The sequence below is a fragment of the Mustela nigripes genome, chromosome 15 (assembly GCF_022355385.1).
Source record: "Mustela nigripes isolate SB6536 chromosome 15, MUSNIG.SB6536, whole genome shotgun sequence".
NCBI lineage: Eukaryota > Metazoa > Chordata > Mammalia > Carnivora > Mustelidae > Mustela > Mustela nigripes.
Window position 1 is genome coordinate 56,698,026 of NC_081571.1, and position 18,410 is coordinate 56,716,435.

An 18,410-nucleotide genomic window follows, 5' to 3' on the forward strand; every position below is an offset into this window, starting at 1 on the left:
AGCTGTAAAGATGGGACATGTGTCTTATTTCTAGGTTTCGCTTCTTTAAAAGAGCAAAGTTCATAATAAACACTCATAATTTCACAAATGAAAGATTGATCTACTAAAATTATAAAATTTTCTTTGCTTTCTGTCACTGGAATTGTGTGGGTTTTTGTTTTGTTTTGTTTTGTTTTTGTTTTTGTTTTTTTCCGTTGAGAAGTTTAGAACCAGGGTGTTATGGCCACCTTTCTGAATTTGAGTTCCAGTATTATCACTTTCTAGTTTGTGACCCTGAGCAAGTTCCTTAACATTTCTGAGCTAAGTTTCTTTATACGAAGAATAGAGTATATGCAATACTTACTTCATAATTCTTTATGAGGATTAAATAAGATAATATTGAGAAAGTATTTCAGAAATCGGCATACAATAAACAATATGTTTTACTATTATGAACTAATTCAAGCACACCTCACCTTTACTTATATTCACAATTAACAGTTGTGTCTGTTGGGATTTACATTAGCAGGTAGTAGCAGGCAACAAAACGGGATCTTTAACTGTTTGTTTCTCAGGTAAAAGAAGTTTGGGGATGGGTGGTCTACATTTTATAGGGTAGTGCCAAAGTCATCAGAGACTCAGCCTGTTCCTATATTCCTCCTGTGCCTTTTGTAACCATAGCTTCTATCTGCAAAGTTTCCTCATGGTCCAAGATGACTGCTGAAGCTCCAGCCACCATGTTTGAGTTCCAGGCAAGAAGCAAGACAGAAGAAAAAGTAAAAAAGGCTTCATGTAAGCTGGTTCTCCTCTCTTAAGGGGCCTTTCTGAATCTCATGTCTAGCTGCAGTAGAGGCTGTAAAAAGGAGTCTTTTATCTAATCACATAGCTACCTGGAATAAAATCAAAGTAAGAAGAAGATAATCAATATTTGTTTGGCAGCTAACCTCTCTCATAACTGTAAATCAAGACTTGAATGTTGCCATCATTATGAAAGTTTTAATTGGTCTAAACACAACTCCCTAATTGTCTCTGCCCAATGGTGAAGTCATGCTTGAGCCACTAGAATGGGTGTTTTCTTAAAATTTGTGGGAGGATAATTCACTGCAAGGTACAAAACTAAGGTTTTGTCGCCAGTTGTTTATCTTTTGCTTTCAGGATACAAATATATACAGATATATATATGTGTATTTTGTCATTCTGTATTGTTCGTGCATCATAGGATATCTTCAAACTGGTATGTAAAGGGATAAAGTCAGCTGATACAGAAGGATCAACTCTTTCCCTAACTCAATCATTTAAAAATGGTATCGGTAAAATTAGCCTAGAAAACATATGATCTTATAATTGACAGACTTTTCCAGTGAGAATATTCTAAGAACTAAGATGTGATATGACATAAAATGTAAAAAAAAATCTACTCTTTTTAGGGTAATTCTTACCTTTTATATAAAAGATAATTTAAGTAGTGAAGATGAGGCTGTGGAGGAGGAACAATTTTGAGGAGAGAAATTATAATTATTTTTTGAGAACTAAAACTTAATAGTCAACATAAAGACATTACTGGTTTAAAGGATCTACCATGGACAAGGCAGATGACCAGTGATCCTGGTTTGCCTGGGACGCTCCCAGTGTTAAAACTGAAAATACCAAGTCCTGAGAAATCTTCACTTTTGGGCAAACTGAGACCATTGGTTACTCTACTTTTAGCTAATGATCAGGTTAGCTGGTTTAGAGTTGTGTGAGAGAAATTATTGCGTTTTTATCAGATATGGATAGCAAAAAACCCAACAGATTGTTCACTGTGAAGAAACACTGATTCTTGAAGTTAGAGGTGAAGGTGGATGTTTCTGGAAATGCCACAGGTAGGAAGGATGCAGCTCAATAGTTACAGCTTATCAGTCTGTGGTTGTTGCCTCGTTATGAGCATGTGTCTGTGGATCTGTCTGCTACTGACAGTGAGTCATGCTTGCACATAAAATAAATATTAATGAATGAAGAGGATTTTTATAGTAAACTTCAACCTTAACTCTAAGTATTAGACATTAATGCTCACACCTGATTTTTTTAGTTCTCATACAGGGTTCCCAAATAATATACATGTTGTCAAGTTAAATGTGTACTTCAAATAACTAATGAAAAAGTTTTATTTTAAGTTTGTCCTGAAAATTACATAGACCTACTTGTCCTAAAAAATTATCCATTTTTTATTTAAAATTCAAATTTAGGCAGGGATCTTATATGTTTATTTGCTCTACGTGACAACTCTGTGGGAAGAAAATCACAGTGTGGGGTGCCTGGGTGGCTCAGTGGGTTAAAGCCTCTGCCTTCGGCTCAGGTCATGGTCCCAGGGTCTTGGGATCAAGCCCCGCATCGGGCTCTCTGCTCAGCGGGGAGCCTGCTTCCCTTCCTCTCTCCCTGCCTGCCTCTCTGTCTACTTGGGATCTCTGTCTGTCAAATAAATAAATTAAAAATCTTTAAAAAAAAAAAAGGGGGGAAGCTTGGGTGGCTCAGTTGGTTAAGCGGCTGCCTTTGGCTCAGGTCATGCATGATTCCAGCGTCCTGGGATGGAGTCCCACATCGGGCTCCTTGCTCAGCAGGGAGCCTGCTTCTCCCTCTGCCTCTGCCTGCCATTCTGTCTGCCTGTGCTTGTTCTCGCTTCTCTCTCTATGACAAATAAATAAAGAAAATCTTAAAAAAAAAAATCTTAAGAAAAGAAAATCACAGTGTGCTTGTTGGTACCAGTACAAACACAGTTTCTTGCCTTGGTAGTGCTCTCTAAGAGGCCACAGCACACTTCTGTTTCTCCAGTGAGCCCCCTGTCATCCTCTCCATGGTTCTCACCGTTCTCCTTATTCACCTTAGCCTTTTCAGAAAAGGTCCTGGCTGCATCACTGAGAAAAATCACTGGGGAATTAGAGGAGGATATAAAGTAGAATTCCTGAAATCCTGTCCCTATCCTCTCTCCCCAAATATTTGGATCCATGTTCCTATCCTTTCTTCTTTAGTTCCTAACTCAAAACTGAGATCCCCCTTCTTCTTTAGTTCCTAACTCAAAACTGAGATCCTCCAAAATCTTGGAATCCATCTTGTAGGGGATGCTGCTCCCTCCCTGTGGCTTCTCTTTCTTCACCATGGGAACAGTCATGGCTCTTTGATCTTTCACCAAAGGCTCTCCAGGGGCTTCTAATTGCCATCTTCTCTCTCTCTCTCTTTTTGGAAACTCAAACTCTCTGAGAAGCAGTGTGTAACGCTATGTCCTACACCTGACTAATCAGAAGCATACCTGGAAAATTTTATTAAATGACTGGCTTCAAGACCTTTCCACAGACCTACTAAATCCTAGGAGAGACCCTCACAATGGCTAGCCAGCTCTGCCTCCTGAATATCTCTGAGGTATTCAGGTTTTGCTCCTGCCTCTGAGAGCCTACTGTCCAGGCACTGGTCCAGGTGACGTGACTCCTGCTGGGATTCTTACAGCTCTCTTTCAGTTTCCTCCATGCCTCTGATACACACACGCACCTCTGAATCTGAATACACATGCACTTCATCCTCAGATTAACTGTAAATTCATATTTTATCTCACCACATTTCTAATTTGAGTCCTTAACTGACTTCCCTTGACTTCAGGATAAAATCCAAGTTCCTTAGCCTACCAAACAGAGTTCTTAATTATGTGGCCACTGATAGCCATGCAGCCCACTCACTCACCACCCTTCTCTCCAAGAACACTTAACTACTGAAGTTTCTTCAGGCACTGGGCAATCTTGTTTCTCAGGTTTTTCTTGTGCACTTTCAAAGCGCCTCTTACCTGGAACACCTGTAGCTACTTTAACCTCACGCCTCCTTATCCTTTAAGATGAAGGAATTATCTATTTACCTCTCAACCCTTGCTATATTGATAGTGAGCTCCTTGAGGGCAAATGAGGTATTAATTTTTGTGACCTCATTATATACTAAACATCAGAAGATATTGTTGTAGGTACTCCATCAAAGAAAGAATGCCTGAATATTGAATTTAAAAATATTAAAAAGCCAATGAGTTATTTCTTGGGGGGAAGAAGTGTTAGAGGGGCACCTGGGCTGTTCAATTGGTTAAGGGGCTGCCTTCAGCTCAGTTCGTGACCCCAGGGTCTTTGGATCAAGTCCCGCATCAGGCTCTCTGCTCAGCGGGGAGCCTGCTTCTCCCTCTCCCTCTGCTTGCTGCTCTGCCTACTTGTGCTCTCTCTCCAATCTCTCTAATAATTTTTTTAAAGATCTTAAAAAAAGAGAAGTGTTAGAATGCAAGTTAAATTTTAAAGGTCAATGAAACTTAGAATATAATCCTTAGAAAGGAACAGAATCTGGGGCACCTGGTGGCTCAGTCATTTGAGTGCCCAGCTCTTGATTTTGGCTCGGGTCATGATCTCAGCATTGTGGGATGGGTTCAGTTTCAGGCTGCACACTCAGCATGGGGTCTGCTTGAAGATTCTCTCTCTCCCCTGCCTCTCCTCCCCCTTATCCTGCTTGTGAACGTACATGCCCTGCCTCCCAAATAAATAATTAAAACTTTAAAAAGAGAGAGAGAGAAAGAAACAGGATCTCAGAGTTCACACAGTCCAGTTTATAATTACCATAGATTAACAAAATTTTAAAAATTAAATGTAACTCAGATGTACACATATACTTCATCAGAACTGAGTCCATATTCAATCAACTATGTTTGCTATTTTGTTTTGTTTTGTTTTCCAGTGTCCTTGATTTTTTTTTTCCAGTGGTAAAAACTTATACTTTATTAAACACACATGCAAACTATAAAACTATGTCCTTGATTCTTTGGTCTTTCCTTCGCTTTTCTTTCTGTTTACCATAAAGCCCCACACTAGCCACCAAGTTTCTTAGTGCATCTGGCAAATATGACTAGAAACCTCAATTCTAATGACTAGTTTGTTTTGTCTAGTCAGCCCTGTATTTGAGTCTGTGTTAAATAGTTCAAACATTTAAGCCATCTTTCTTCTGCCTGTGAATAGAATGTTTTAGCAGAGTGAAACAACTTATTTCCTTTCACCAGTTATCATCACATTATTTCACATTATCATCAACTTTTTATGTGTTCTTCATATTTTTTTCTAATAATTTCCTCCACATTAACTAGAAATTATAAAATCTCCAAGCCACACTGAGTTCCTATAGGAATAATATTTTCCTTATTCAGGATATACAGGGATCACTCATATACCTGTGTATGCTAGATTTGCAGACACATGTAAAAATATTTATTAATCTCTCTTGTTTCACCTTGTATGTACAATTTGTCTTCTGTTGCAAGTAACATAGTGTAGGGTGTTAACTTACTTTTCCCCCCAATTTTTTTACTGTGGTAAAATACATAACATAAAATTTATCATCTTACCATTTTTAAATACCCAGCTATTAAGTCCATTCATATTGTTGTGCAATTAAAAATGGTATTAAGCAAATGGTATTAAGTCCATTCATATTGTTGTGCAATTGTCGCCACTATCCATCTCCAGAAGTCTTTTCATCTTGGAAAACTGAAGCTCTATTCCATTAAACAATAACTCCCCACTTAAACAATAACTTCCCTCGGCCCCTGGCAACCACCACGTTACTTTCTGTCTCTATGATTCTGACTACTTTAAGTACTTTATATAAATGGAATCATATGGTATGTGTCTTTTGTGACTGGCCTATTTCACTTAGTTCAATGTTCATCTGTGTTGTAGCAAGTGTCAGAATTTCCTTTCTTTTTAAGGCTGAATAATATGCCATTGTATGTATATATTGCATTTTGCTTATCTATCCATCTATCTGTCTAATGGCATTTGGGTTGCTTCCATATTTTAGCTATTTTGAATAATACTGCTATGAACATAAGCACACAAATATCTCTTTAAGATTCTGCTTTTGGTTCTTTTGCATCAGTATCCAGAAGTGGAAATTACTGGATCATATAGTAATTCTATTTGTTATTTCTTTAAAAGATTTTATTTATTTATTTGACAGAGATCACAAGTAGGCATAGAGGCAGGCAGAGAGAGAGGAGGAAGCAGGCTCTCCACTGAGCAGAGAGCCCGATGTGGGGCTCGATCCCAGGACCCTGGGATCATGACCTGAGCTGAAGGCAGAGGCTTTAACCCAGTGAGCCACCCAGGCGCCCCCTATTTGTTATTTTTTAAAGAATTGTCACACTGAAGTGTTCTAGGTTGTCTCCCAACACTTATTTCCTGTTTTGTTATGTTGTTTTGTTTTTGATAATAGCCATCCTAATTGGTGTTAGGCAGTAACTTTTTTTTATTATTAGGATTATTTGGCTGATTTTAAATAACTGGATAGCCTACAGTTATTTTTAAGTATGTTTATAAAGCTTTTTTAGTTGCTGTTAACAGATAAAAACATACTGCTCTCATTTCCTGATTATTGATCTCTAATGGTTTTGACACCAAATAATTCGTCACCTTGAATTGGTGACAATATCATGTATGCTTACCAACCTTGAAATTTGGTATTAAAGTCCGAAAAGGCAACTGGCTTTTTTTTTGGGGGGGGTGTTATTTAATGACTACAATTGATAAAATAATAAAATTAATAAAAACAAAATGAACCTTTTTTTTTCCCGTAAAGAGACAAATCACCGATACTCCTTAAAACTGAAGTCTTTGAAGTGACATTTTAACCTCGCAGAGGTTGGTGAATATACTGTGGGTAGAATTTTAAAAAAAAGTGTTTCACAAATGATTCTTGTTTTCCTTTGGTGACTTGAATATTTTAGAAGCCAAAAATACCTTTTGGGTATGCCATATGTATATGACCTAAGATGACATTTTCATAAAGCAGGGGATGCAGGGGATACATTAAGTACATGGGTCTGGACTTCTGAGACGTATGGAACAGACTCTTGAATTGTTTACAGTCAACATAAATCATTATGTTACTAGCTACCTTTTATTTAATACCAGTTATATGACAGGCAGTACCCTAGGTATTTTGCTATCTCATTAAATCTTCCCTCCAGTGAAGTGCGTAATTTCATTTCCATTTTATAAGGGGGGAGATTAATATGCAAAAAGGAAATTCAAAATGGGCAGAGTCAGTTGCTAGGTAAGTGACAGTCAATTTTCCAATTCAGGACTGCCAAGACTACTAATTGTGAAGGTTAAATAAAATAAACCAAGTGGAAACAACCCAAATGTCCACTGATGGGTAAATGGATAAATAGTATATGATATACACATTCAACAAAATATTATTCAGTCTTAGAAAAGCAATGAACTCCTGATACATTCTACAACATAGATAAACCTGAGGTCATTATGCTAAGTGAAACAAGCCAGATACAAAAGGATGAATATTATATGATTCCACTTATATGAGGTACTCAACAATAGTCCATTCATAGGGACAGAAAGTAGTATAGCGGTTGCTAGGAGCTAGGAGGTGAGAGGAATGGGGAGTTAGAATTTCATGAGCACAGAGCTTCAGTTTGGAATGATGGAAAAGTTCTGGAGATGAACAGTAGTGATGGTTGCACAACAATGCAAAAGTATTAGTGCCACTAAACTGTACCCTTAGAAACAGTTAAAATAGGAGACCTGGGTGGCTCAGTGAGTTAAGTCTCTGCCTTCAGCTCCGGTCATGATCTCAGGGTCCTGGGATGGAGCCCTGCATTGGGCTCTGCTCAGCGGGGAGCCTGCTTCTCCCTCTCTCTGTCTGCCTCTCTGCCTCCTTGTGATATCTGTCTCTGTCAAATAAACAAATAAATACCTTAAAAAATAGTTAAAATAGTAAATTCTATGTTAGGTATATTTACCATAACAAAAAGTAACTTACAGAAACTCTTCAGTAGACCTATAGGCCATTATAGGACCAATACAAGGTTGAAAATCACGAGACTCTATTTGTAATAATAAATGAAATTGGGAAGGTGATCATTAGTGAGATGTCATTTAAGTGATCAGACCTTGCTCTACTTATATTTACAATAAAACAGGGAAATTGTCAGGGAGAAACATTAGAAATTTACTAAACTTATTTGTGGAATATGACATTTTTGGTTATCTCTTGGAATGTTTTTTGTTGATATTAAAAATTCTTAAAAAACAAGACAACATTCTATGAAAGGATACCACTATGCCTCTATTGTGTAGCAATCATGTGGAGGCTTCTGTTGATTTGTAGTCATCAAATCAATAATGAGGACTTACTGTATGCAGGGTTCCATATTAAGCCCTGAAAGCTGACACATACATCTTTTCTCTGCAGCCCGTGCCTGACACCAGGGAAAGTAAGCCTAGAGAAAAAGCTGTAAAAAAGAGGTGAGTCAGCCAAGTGGCTAAAGTCTTTTGAAAGGAATGTTACAAAGGGACACAGAGGTAGTCTGATACACAGATGAGCATGCACACTCTCACTCTGAAACTAAAAGTCAGATTTTTAAAAAAAATTCTAGAAGACCAGGGGCACCTGGGTGGCTCAGTGGGTTAAAGCCTCTGCCTTCGGCTCAGGTCATGATCCCAGGGTCCTGAGATTGAGCCCCGCATGGGGCGGGGGGTGTCTCTGCTCAGCAGGGAACTTGCTTCCCTTCCTCTCTCTCTGCCTGCCTCTCTGCCTACTTGTGATTGCTGTCTGTCAAATAAATAAATAAAATTTTAAAAAATGAAAAAAAATTCTAGAAGACCAGATGCTGATGGATAGTTTTTGCATCAATTTTTTTTCCTCCTGTCCCTATTTTAGGGTATGATGTTTCCACCTTCTACCTTTAGCATTTTAAACACATGCATAAGAGAAGCGTGCAGAAAGTGAAGCAAATCACCTCCATCTGTCCACTTGCCTGAAGCCAAGTTCCTAATTTGGAGTGAAAAGGGATATATGTATAGGTACAAAGTACCCATTATTTCTGGAAAAACATTGAATTATTGCAAATCCAAGACAAATGCAGTTAATTCAATTGAAAAATTAGCAAATGACCAGATCAGCAAAATGATCTCCAGATGGTCAATAGATATATCAAAAAGAAGTTTTTTATTAATTTTATTAATTTATTAATTTATTACTCCTCAGAGACAGCCAAATTAAAATCACAATGAGATACAACTATATTTTCATCATAATGGTTTAAATAAAATGGTTGAAATTTTTTTTTTAAAGATTTTATTTATTTATTTGACAGACAGAGATCACAAGTAGGCAGAGAGACAGGCAGAGAGAGGGAGGGAAGCAGGGTTCGTGCTGAGCAGAGAGCCCGATGCGGGGCTCGATCCCAGGATCCTGGGATCATGACCTGAGCCGAAGGCAGAGGCTTTAACCCACTGAGCCACCCAGGCACCCCAAATGGTTGAAATTTTAAAAAGACACTCTCAAATGTTTGAACATTTGGAATGTTTGAGCCATGGAATTCTCATACGCGTATGGAGTTCTCATATGCTGATGAGAGGATGAGAGAAGGGAAAATTAGCATAACCATTTTGGAAAACTGTTTGGCAGTTTTCTGTTCAAGTTGAATATCCATACATAAATATATATATTCACTCTAAAATCTAGCATATCCACTTGTAAGAATATACCCATCAGAAATAATTACATATATTCACCCAAACATATATAAGAATATTCTTAGCACTGCTGGTCATAGCAGCCTTGTTATGGGTTAAATTGTGCCTACCCCTCCCCCCAATTTATTTATTTATTTATTGACTATTATAAAAGTTTATTTAACAAAAAAGTTTAATATGAAAATGCACACGACCTGACGTTTATTATGTGGTAAAACAGGTACTATGGAGAGGGGACATGTGGAAGCAGTTGATTGTTCGGATGAACACATCCATTGTATATACTCCTTCTAAGGCTTCTAACATGATGATACTATTTCCTCTACCATTCCAGTATTGTTCTGTTGCCCACTAGTTGCCATCTCCACACATTCATCTATCACAAGATTCATAAATGGAGCGAATCCCCGCAATATTCCTTGAACATGTCTGCCACCATTTAATTTCAGTTATAATTTCTTGTCCATAATTTTTTTCAACTCGGGAGGGTGAGCTTTGCTCATGGTGTCTATTTGGTAAGCTCAGAGATGCCTTTCCCCTCCCCCCAATTTATGTCTTGAAGTCCTAACCCCCAGTATCTCAGACTATGGCCTTATTTGGAAATAAGGTCATTGCAGATGTTATTAAAGTAAGGTCATAGTAGGGTGAAGCGCTGATCTGACCTGTGACCTTTAGGGGAAGGGGAAACTTTGGACACACACACACACACAAGCAAGGAGACTGCCATGTAAAGATGAAGGCAGAGGGTGGGGTAATGCTTTTACAAGACCAGGAATACCAAAGTCTGCCAGACAACCACCAGTAGCTAGGGGAAAGGCATGGGACAGATTTTCCCTTATATCCCTCCAAAGCAACCAACCCTGCTGACACTTGGTCTCAGACTTTGATCCTCCAGAACATGATATAATAAATTTCTGTTGCTCATGACACTCAATTTGAGATACTCGGTTAGGGCAACTCTAGGAAACTAATACAAGCCCCAAATTAGAAACAAGCCAAACGTCACAGTAAAACAGGTAAATAAAGTAGGGTATATTCCTGCATTGGAGTACTATACAGCAACAAAAATGAAATAGCTACAACTACACTCAACTATATGGATAAATCTTAGGAATATAAAGTTAAGTAAAAAAATCAGACTTGAAAGCATACGTATAGTATGACTCCATGTATATAAGTCAAAATGATAAATTAGCCCAAACGAATTTGTGGTGTTCCGAGTCAGGATTTCAGTTACTTTTGTACGGGAGAAGAGACAGGAATAGGGCCAAAGTTTCTTTTTTTTTTTTTTAAAAGACATTTTCTTTATTTATCTGACAGAGATCACAAGTAGGCAGAGAGGCAGGCAGAGAGAGAGGAGGAAGCAGGCTCCCTGTAGAGCAGAGAGCCCGATGTGGGACTCGATCCCAGGACCCTGGGATCATGACCTGAGCCAAAGGCATAGGCTTAACCCACTGAGCCACCCAGGTGCCCCAGGGCCAAAGTTTCTTCTGAGGTTCTGGAAATATTCTATTTTTTAAAAATTTTTTATTTTAAAGGTTTTTATTTATTCGTTTGTTAGCAAGAGAGAGGGAGCCCAAACAGAGGGAGAGGCAGGCAGAGGGAGAAGAAAGCTCCCTGACGAGCAAGGAACCCTACACTGGCCTGGATCCCAGAACTCCAGGATCATGACCTGAGCCAAAGGCAGATGCTTAACTGACTAAGCCACTGAGGTGTCCCGGAAATATTCTATTTCTTAATATGGGTCCTGGTTGCATGGGTTTGTTCGGTTTATAAAAAATCATTGACCTGTACACTTACGAATTGCATATTTAACTAAAGTATGTGTATTTCAATAAAAAGTTGTTAAAGTGGGAAAAAAAAACAAGAAAAATTCCTTTTCCTTCAATTGTTTGTGACCTTTGGTAAATTTCTTAAGACTCTAGGTGTCAATTTCCTAATACATAAAATGGTAGTAACACTAGTACTTATTCCTATTGTTGTGAAATACAGGGAGATAATATATATGATGCACTTGTTAAAATGGCTCCCAGCATTTAATAAATGTTAGCTAGCATTACCTTAATTATAATGATTGACAGATATACGGTGGAGTAGTTTTACTTCTAGATAAACAACTGGTGTGTTTTCTATGGTTACACATATTGGAGTCTTTTATTTATTTTACAATGACTCATACAGAGCATAAGCCGAGACACTTAGCCTAGAAAAAATATGATGTGGCCTAACTTAGGAGGCCTAACCAGCTTCTGTGTTCTTTGACATAATCTCTGTCATCTCTAAATTGTATTTATTACACATTTTAACTGTAAAAGGTGTTAAACATCACTTTTTTTTCTGCAGTCACTAGAAAGGAAAAGAACCTCCAGGATTAATATTATTTTATATTTGTTTGGTTGCATTTCATTTGAGCTTCCCAACCAGTGAGACAGCTAGGGAAGGAATTTGTATTCTGATATTTAAGATGAGCAAACCAGCTCAGCCGGTTAAATGACTTGCTCAGTAGCTGCATTGCTAAGTTGTGCAGAGCTGGGACCAAAGCTATAAGAAAATTATGTTGATAATTCAGGAAGTAAAAAGAGGAGGATAATTTAAGGTGAATAGTAAGAATTTTTGCTTGACCAATGATGCCCAATGGAACTTTCTGTGATAATGTAAACATTCTTTATTTGCTCTGTTCAACACAATAGCCCCTATGCACTTTTGGCTGGTGTCACCCAGCAACCAAGTTTTTAATATTAATTTAAATGTAAATGGTCATGTGTAACTATCGTATGTATATGCAACTGTATCATTTCCAGGAATCATGGCTGAAGGGTTGGGGATGCACGGAGAGCCAGCATCCTGTTCACTTTACGTGTTTAGGTCATCTTATCTGAATGGACATGCATGTATGGGGTTGGGATTGTTTGGCTTTTAAGCTTGTATATATACAACTAATGTTAGGTATCTATTGTATGTTTGAAGATTGTCTTTTGGATGGGCTTATTTACTGCATTTTAAAAAGTAGACATTCATAGGGAACCTGCTACTAAACTAATTTTTAGACAACCTGCTTCTGGATCGGGGTTTCGTAGTTAGCAAAGGAGCTCCCTTGCTGTGATCTATTGAAAGTCAACCCTCAACACTAGGGTTTAAAAATAATAATAATAATAATACAGAAAACAATATCTAATATATGTTTATAAAATAAAAATTAATTAAACAAAAGAAGTGGTTGTTTTACTTTTTCCAAAAGCAGCAACCCCTGAGAGAATTAGCAACGATCTTAGAATTTTTATCCTGTTAGGTGGCAATACCTTTGACTATATTTCTTCCAAAAGAAATGTTGACATATTGAGTTCATGATATGTTTACGTTCTATATTTAGTTTTATTAGTACTGTTTCAGAGGGTTTTTTCTTGTTGGATGTGGTAGGAACAATCGAGTATTTTGTATTGTTTTATGAATTACCACATTTAAACCAAGCTGGAAGTGGGGTGGTAGATTCACAGATAATCACTTCAAGGCTGCATTTACCTCTCTGAGCCTCAGTTTTGATATATCCAAAATGAAGTTTTTGGAATAGGTGACTAGGAAGGTCCCCGGAAAAGTAAAGTTTTATGAATCTATGAAAACACACATTTCTTTCTTTTCCAGATATTTGGGTTCTAAGGAAATTTCAGTGGCCTGTAAGTAAGCCAAATAATCTGTTCCTTCAAACCAAAAGAAAAAAAATTAAATTTGATTTTCTACTGTATGTGCTATATTTGCATGTACACGTGTTTTTGTAATATTTATGTTTTTTATTTTTTAATTTACTTACATTTAAAAAATATTTATTTATTTGGCAGAGAGAGCGAGATCACAAGTAGACAGAAGGGCAGGCAGAGAGAGAGAGAAGCAGGCTCGCTGCTGAGCAGAGAACCCAATGTGGGGCTCAATCCCAGGACCATGAGAATGTGAACTGAGCCGAAGGCACAGGCCCAACCCACTGAGCCACCCAGGTGCCCCTTCTTCCAAGTTTTTACTTTCTCTACCAGGCCTGTTATTTTGCCTGCCTGGCATCCATCCACCCTTTTTTTTTAGATCAAATTTAATTTGGAGACAAGGGGCGCCTGGTGGCTCAATGGGTTAAAGCCTCTGCCTTCAGCTCTGGTCATGATCTCAGGGTCCTGGGATCAAGCCCTGCATCAGGCTCTCTGCTCAGCAGGGAGCCTGCTTCCCCTCCTCTCTCTGCCTGTCTTTCTGCCTACTTGTGATCTCTCTCTGTCAAATAAATAAGATATTTTTTAAAAAGTCAGTATCTGAATGCTATGATCTGAATGTTTGTGTCCCCTCCCCCCAAATTCAAATATTGAACATCTAATGCCCAATTTGATGTGTTAGGTGGTGTACATTTGGGAGATGATTAGGTCCAGAGGCATGGGATTAATGGGATTAATGCCATTATAAAAGAGTTCCTAGATAGATCCCTCATGGTCCCTTCTGTCTTGTGAGGATCCAATGAGAAGCTGGCAGTCTGAAACCTGAAAAGGGGCACTTATTAGAACCCAACCATGCTGGCATCCTGATACTGGACTTCTGGCCTTGAGAGCTGTGAGAAATAAATATCTGTTTATAAGCTATCCAATCTATGGTGTTTTGTTATAGCAGTCCAAACAGACTAAATACTATAAGGAAGAAGGTTTGAGCTTGAGGTCTTTACCTTTCTTGGGGAAATCATGCCAGATTTCTCAGTGATCATTCCTCATAAGCAGAATCTATAGACATTTCATGGGAATTTTACGTATTATTGACAGGTGAAGTGGGACAGTATAATATTTTATTTATTTTTTATCATATCTAACAGATATAAGAGGAACTTCCTTTTTTCATTATCTTGGTTTACTTTGGCTCTGTCAGTCCATTCACTTTTCTCTTCCTATTTGAATCTTAAGACCAGGAAATGGGTATGAATTTCTTCTTAGTTCTGGAAAGGCAACATCTGTGAGTCACTCCATCTGAATACTGTCATCATTTTGTCCCTTCAGATATTGAAGGGTATCAGATATCCTCACTACTGAAGCCAGGCAACTTTATCATATGGAAACCTTATTGTCGTACTGTGTTGTTAACTACGAAGAGCATTCTGACTTCAGATGATTGAACAAAGGAGGCCTGGTTCTAGTTAAATAAGTTAAATAAGAATGTTTAACTTGTGAAGAATACCTTGATATATAGAAGACATTTATTTTTCTCTCCTAGTATTTTCTGCACACACCTACACCCACATATACATACAAATAGTATTTGTCTTCTTACACAATGATCTTGCGTTAGTTAGTCAAGAGAAACATGTCATAATAGGCAAGATGTTCAGTGCCAGCCCTGCTCTTCTGTGATGAAAGTGATCATCAGGCTTGCAGAGAAAACAGGAGACAAAAAAGCACATAAAGTCCTGCTTTAATATGGTCAAAGAACAGCCTTCTGTATGCAAGGTAAAGCAAAGAGAGTATTAATAACTTAGGATTTAGCCCAATTTAAAATAAGTAATCCCTAAGGCAAAATGGCTGTGGATTTGCTTACATTTGTTGCTCATACTAAACAAACAATGAAAATGCTAAATAAAAATAGCGTTAGGACAGCTTCTCAGAATTCAGATCTTTTCTAATTGCTGCCTGGTGATGCCTCCATATATAATAGTACATATATAAAATAAGGCTGATAGGAAATACTTAATATGGAAATTTATTTTAATCTCTAAGCTAAGTCTCTTACTTTTCTTTCTCCCTTTGCTTTCTCTCTCTCTCTCTTTTTCTCTTTATCCTTTATTGTATAGAGACTATTTCAGCTTGTAGTATTTAAATAAACATGTGATAGTCAGTTTTCTGTGTCAACTTGGTTAGGCTATACTCCAATTACTCACTCAAACCCTAATCTAGGCGTTGTTGTGAGGGTAGCTTCCAGATAATGATGATCAAAGTCCAAAATTGTTGACTTTAAGTGAAGGAGATTATCTTGTATAATCTGGGTGGACTTGATTTAATCTGTTGAAAGGTTGAGAGCAGAACTGAGGCTTCTCTGAGGGAGAAGAAATTCTGTCTGTAGACAGCAGCCTCTAGAATTCTTCTAGAGTTCCAGTGGCCTGTACTATGGATTTTGGAGGCTTAGCTAGACCTCACAATAGTGTAAGCCAATTCCTTGCAATAAATCTCTTAATATGTATGTCTACTGGTTCTTTTTCTTAGGTTGAACCCTGATTGATAAAAAAACATTAGCTGTATTTCAGGTTCTTCCAACATAGTGTATGAGAATAAACAGAGGAAAAGGAAGTTGATACCTGATTGTCAAATTGCTCACTTAGATCTTCTCTCTAAAATTACAGAGCTGAACAGATGACAGGAATTTCAGAAACAGTTAAATAAGGAACACTATGTGAAACTAAATTGAGGTCCAAGCCTCCAAACTGCTTAAAAGATCCATATACATGGTAACAGAGATGAAACGTTGGGGTAGTAATTATGCTTATTTTCATTTACCAAAGTGGCAATGATTTTCTTGTGTTTTCTAAAACCAGTGTAGAATATAGTGTACAGAAAACAATGGCTAGTGAATTTTTATTATGTAGAGATAGAAATCTTCACAGAATGCAATTTTATCTCTTTCAATCATTCTCTAGGTAATTATGCAAAATCATTTATATTCCAAATACAATTACCTATTAGGACCTATGGTCACACTTAACCATCAGCAACTACTTGAGGAGTGTTCTACGTTGCATGTTCTATGCTGTATGTTCTGTGTTGTATGGGAAGTGATAAAACACTAAAAATCACTGAAAAAGTAAGGAAAATTTGGAGCACTTGCCTACCTGTGATTTAGGCCTGTGTGGAAAGCCATCTGCAGGCAATAGCATGTCTGTCCACTGCTCTTTAATTGGTGGGAATATCAACAAACAATCTTGGCACATGTATATGCAGTTTAGCATACCCCGTTTGAACCGAGAGGAGACTATGGAGGGTGTAAGAAACCAGTTTACCTCTGGCAAGAATGACTCTGCTTCTGGGAAGATAGGAGGGATTCCAGTGAGAAAGTATCTCCCAGGAGAAGGGGTTCCTGAGACTTGAAAGCATCACTCTTCAGAAAGCATCAAAGTTATTTTTGGAGTGCCTGGGTGGCTCAGTGTGTTAAACCTCTGCCTTCGGTTCAGGTCATGATCTCAGAGTCCTGGAATCGAGTCCCGCATTGGGCTCTCTGCTCAGCAGGGAGCCTGTTCCCCGCACCCCCCTTTCTCTTTGCCTGCCTCTCTGTCTATTGGATCTCTCTCTGTCAAATAAATAAAATCTTTTAGAAAAAAAGTTATTCTTAGTGGGAAGACATTATGTTCACATGAGAAAATGGTAATGATGGGGGGGTACAGGGGGTTATTTTGGAGGTGAAACATCAATTATGTGAAAGGACCTTTGTAGTCATTTCACACAATTTTTATATTGACAATGTTTTTTTATCACTTTACATTTTGCCACTTGTCTAGTTTGGGTTCTCCAGGAAGCAAATGCAGATATGAAGTTATGAGTGCAAGAGATTTATTGGGGAGTTAACATCTGTGAAAGGAAAAAGGACCGAGCAGGGAGACTCATTACAACACACTGCAGAGCTAACAAAGGCTCTGCCAGTTTAGCAGGGCATTCTTTTTTTTTTTTTTTTTTTTTTTTTTTAAAGATTTTATTTATTTATTTGACAGAGAGAAATCACAAGTAGATGGAGAGGCAGGCAGAGAGAGAGGGAAGCAGGCTCCCCGCTGAGCAGAGAGCCCGATGCGGGACTCGATCCCAGGACCCTGAGATCATGACCTGAGCCGAAGGCAGCGGCTTAACCCACTGAGCCACCCAGGCGCCCCAAGCAGGGCATTCTGAAGCAAAGATAGCCCCTTAAAAGGGTCAGTGCCAGGCAAAAGTGATTCAACCTGTACCACACCAGATGCCACGCTGTAAATAACAAACATCTCAGGTTGAAAACTGAAGGAAACCCTGACATAGCTAACAGTTGGAGGTTGTTGGTTAATCACACTCCTTGCAACTGGTCAGAGCGTTTTCTGGATGGGGAATCTTGGCAGTTTATCTCCATGTCTGCCCCAGGACTGCAATGTGGCACTTATGAAATTATAGTTGGCTGTGTATTTGGAGGTGAAAATTGATTAGGTGAAAAGTGTATTAAAATTCGAACTTTCCACTTGAAGTAGTTTATAAAGAGGCACACTACCACCAATTCCTTAGGTAACTGGAGTTGTCACCATGGAAAGACCAGGGATTGAATATATGGGATTTTGCTTAAATCCTCTAAAATGATAATAATATTGTTATTCCTGTTTCATCCCAAATAAGTACTCTTACGGGACCGTGCAGGGCCTCCACTTGCGATGGCCTATTACAGGTCCCACTGGCTTAGTTGTGCAATAGGTAAAAGGAGCTCAGAGTGGCGTTTTGGGGGATGATGAGGAAAAAATTATTTATTTCATATAGATCAAGAAGATGGATTTAAAGAATCCACTTTTTTTTTTTTTTGAGGGCATATTATAGCATAGTGCTTAATATGGAGGTGACTCTGGAGTCTGTGACCACTTGATAGTGATTTGGCTTTTGACAACTTCCTGAACCTCTTGATGTCTTACCTGATTTATTAAACAGGAATTATAGTCGTGCTTACATCATGGAGATGTTGTGAGGATAAAATGATATAACATTTATATAATTATAAAATGATATAATACAGCCCCTGGCTTGGGAAAGGTTCAATATCCATTAGTTATTCTACTTCTTTTTCCTCTTCCTCTTCTTCACTGAAAAAGTGCTTTTCCAGTGATTTCTGTCCTTTGCTCTCTAGATTAGCAAAATGTTCACAGAACTTGTGAGGAGGGTAAAATTG

At 38.1% G+C, this 18,410-nt stretch overlaps 1 protein-coding gene and 1 pseudogene across 1 annotated transcript in view; one reads left to right on the plus strand and one right to left on the minus strand.

The window, feature by feature from the left end:
• Positions 1 to 9,728: 9,728 nt before the first annotated feature.
• Positions 9,729 to 10,027, minus strand: LOC132002678 (small nuclear ribonucleoprotein G-like; annotated as a pseudogene).
• Positions 10,026 to 18,410, plus strand: part of NDFIP2 (Nedd4 family interacting protein 2) — a 73,224-nt gene continuing 64,839 nt past the window's right edge. Inside the window, 1 exon segment of the mRNA XM_059377790.1 lies at positions 10,026 to 10,039. Coding sequence (XP_059233773.1) covers positions 10,026 to 10,039 — 14 coding nt within the window.